At 59.0% G+C, this 2,197-nt stretch overlaps 2 protein-coding genes across 11 annotated transcripts in view; one reads left to right on the top strand and one right to left on the bottom strand.

Annotated features, from left to right (window-relative positions):
- The window catches only part of CDC25C (cell division cycle 25C), a 9,421-nt gene extending 8,939 nt beyond the window's left edge, over window positions 1–482 (bottom strand). For 7 of the 8 annotated variants that reach the window (XM_026063435.1, XM_026063439.1, XM_026063440.1 and 4 more), the window contains exon 1: window positions 298–396. In XM_026063435.1, coding sequence (XP_025919220.1) covers window positions 298–377 — 80 coding nt within the window. In that variant the 5' untranslated portion in view covers window positions 378–396. Of the gene's footprint in view, window positions 1–297 lie in introns of all 8 variants that reach the window. The other variant, XM_026063431.1, reaches the window with a different exon arrangement.
- The window catches only part of LOC112964854 (oocyte-specific histone RNA stem-loop-binding protein 2-like), a 4,029-nt gene extending 2,163 nt beyond the window's left edge, over window positions 1–1,866 (top strand). Inside the window, exons 2-4 of one of the 3 annotated variants that reach the window (XM_026063444.1) lie at window positions 298–404; window positions 481–585; window positions 895–1,157. In XM_026063444.1, coding sequence (XP_025919229.1) covers window positions 343–404; window positions 481–585; window positions 895–1,111 — 384 coding nt within the window. In that variant the 5' untranslated portion in view covers window positions 298–342 and the 3' untranslated portion in view covers window positions 1,112–1,157. Of the gene's footprint in view, window positions 1–297; window positions 586–894; window positions 1,158–1,713 lie in introns of those variants that run through there. The other 2 variants (XM_026063443.1, XM_026063442.1) reach the window with 2 other exon arrangements.
- Window positions 1,867–2,197: the final 331 nt, after the last annotated feature.

Here is a 2,197-nt window from a genome sequence, read left to right as displayed (position 1 = left end):
CCGCCGCCGTCGTGGCGGCGGCACAGCCCTTCCCCCCACCCCGGCGGCGCGGGCCGAGCCCCGGCTCCCGCCGGCGGGGCAGCGGCAGTGGCTCCCATGCGYGGGGCTGGCCTGCCTGGGGCTCTCCCGGGGGCCGTACGGTTTTCCGCGTGCTCGAGTCGCGCTCGACCGCGGCGAAGCGGCTCTTCAGGCGCTGTAAGAGCCAGAGCGGCCCTAACCACCGCGTAGGGCAGTGGTGCTTCTAGTAATAAACGACTTCATTTGAAGAGCCTCTTCAGCCGAATAATTTCCTCTTRCTTGGGGCAGGTCTTGTTGTCAGAGCCTTTTTCCTCTGGTGTAAACATGATCAGTGTTGGCGTTGGGACAAGGACAGGCATCCCGCGAGGATCCTGCTCAGCGTCCAGGTCAGTGCTCACACCATGGAGCTGCAGTGCCAGGGTCTGTCCTGCCCTGTCTTAGTGCTGGCTGTTCCTTATCCAGGTCAGATGTTGAGAGAGACGAGATCGTCCTGCAAAGGAGGCAGAAGCAGATTGATTATGGGAAGAACACTGTGGGCTACCAGCTTTTCCTTCAGCAAGTCCCCAAGTGAGACAGTTCCTGGGTCTACTAAATTTCCCACAACCCTGATTCTGGCCAGCCATAAATATTACTGGGGAGAAATGCTTGAAATGTCAGTGTGACAGCCCTTTGCCTTTGAACAAACTACTTCACTACCTTTCCATATCTTGAGATCTCAGGGTATAATCCCAGTGCTCTACCAGTCTCCTGTTAGAAGGGCAGCTGGGTGTTTCTCCATGACTTTCTGGCATTTGGGGGGAATGAGGAGACTTGCTGCCAGATGAAAGGTTTTTAAGAAGGTTCCTAATTGCTGATGATACTGTGCTTTGCTCTTAGGGCTGCTCGGCAGCCAGGAATTCACCCTCAAACTCCAAACAAGTATAAGAAATATAGCCGCCGCTCTTGGGACATGCAGATCAAGCTGTGGAGACGAGCTCTGCATGCCTGGGATCCTCCTAGCAGGTATCCTGCTCAAGATGAACAAGGACTTCTGGAAGATGCTTCTGTCTGTTGCCCTAGGTGCCTACTCAGTTATATACAAGATGCCCTTTGAGGGAAGGAAAAAGGGGGGAAATCTCGTCATGCTAATCTTAGACATATTCAAACCTGTGGATCCTCCTCTGTGCTCTCACTTGCCAGTGTCTGTCACACTTCCATTCTCAGGCAGCTCAGGCTTATTAAATGTAATAGGCTTAGTGTGCATAGCAGGCATCCTGTGAGATTTTGTACTCCATGGCACGTGGAATCTCTCCTTAGAGGAGAGACTAACGCTCTCGATGCCTGCCAGCTCTTGTGGCCATTGCATCCCTGTCTGCAGTGTTCAACGCCCATGCTGCAATCCTTCCAGCTGCTTTGTGAGCACTGAAGGACTAGGTGCAGAGCACCCTGTGCTTGCTGTCACCCATCTCTGTCCCATCATTGCTGCAAGGGCTGGAGTCTGACACCCCCTGGGACATGCGAATCTAGGCTGTGGGCTTAGGTCTGTTACTGTAATGCTCGCCGAACAGGCATTCTGCTGTGGCATAGAGGGAGGGGACCTGACCACTTAACCTGTTTCAGAGAAACAGCCCTGGCTTGCGATGTGTTTAATGCATCAGATAACTCGATGGTGTTTCTTTGCTGGACCGGTGAATGAGACGGCTGTTTGTTTGCAAGGCAGGGGCTGGCCACTCTCCTGGGAGTCACAGCAGTGTGCTCCGGTGACTCGCAGTCCGAAGAAACCCTTTCGGGAGGCGCAGTGGAGGGACAGGTATGCGTGAGCCCCGGGGCGCTGCGGCGGCCGGCCCAGGTGCAGGCTCTCCCGCCGCCCGGCCCCGCCTGGCCGTGGCTGCCCCGGGACGACCCCGCCACCTGGCTGCACCGCCCGGGAGAAGCACCGACCTGCCCTTGCTGCTGCTGGACGGCGCCGTAGTGGCCCCGGGGTGGCCCGACCCCACCGGGGCGGCAGCCGGGCCGCGGCGGGCCCCGGCCCCTTTCGCCCGCACCGGGCCGGGGCCGCCGCCGCCGCCGTGTTCAGGCTGGTCGCGGAGCAGCTGCAGCTGGCGCTGGAGGAGCCGCCGCCCGGTGAGTGCCCGGCGCGGCGGCTTCCGCGCCTCGGTCCCCGCTCGCTGGTCGCTCCTGGACCGCCTCGGYGGGGCGG

Source organism: Apteryx rowi, unplaced genomic scaffold, assembly GCF_003343035.1.
Source record: "Apteryx rowi isolate R43461 unplaced genomic scaffold, aptRow1 scaffold_2, whole genome shotgun sequence".
NCBI lineage: Eukaryota > Metazoa > Chordata > Aves > Apterygiformes > Apterygidae > Apteryx > Apteryx rowi.
This window is presented reverse-complemented; position numbering and strand designations above follow the sequence as displayed.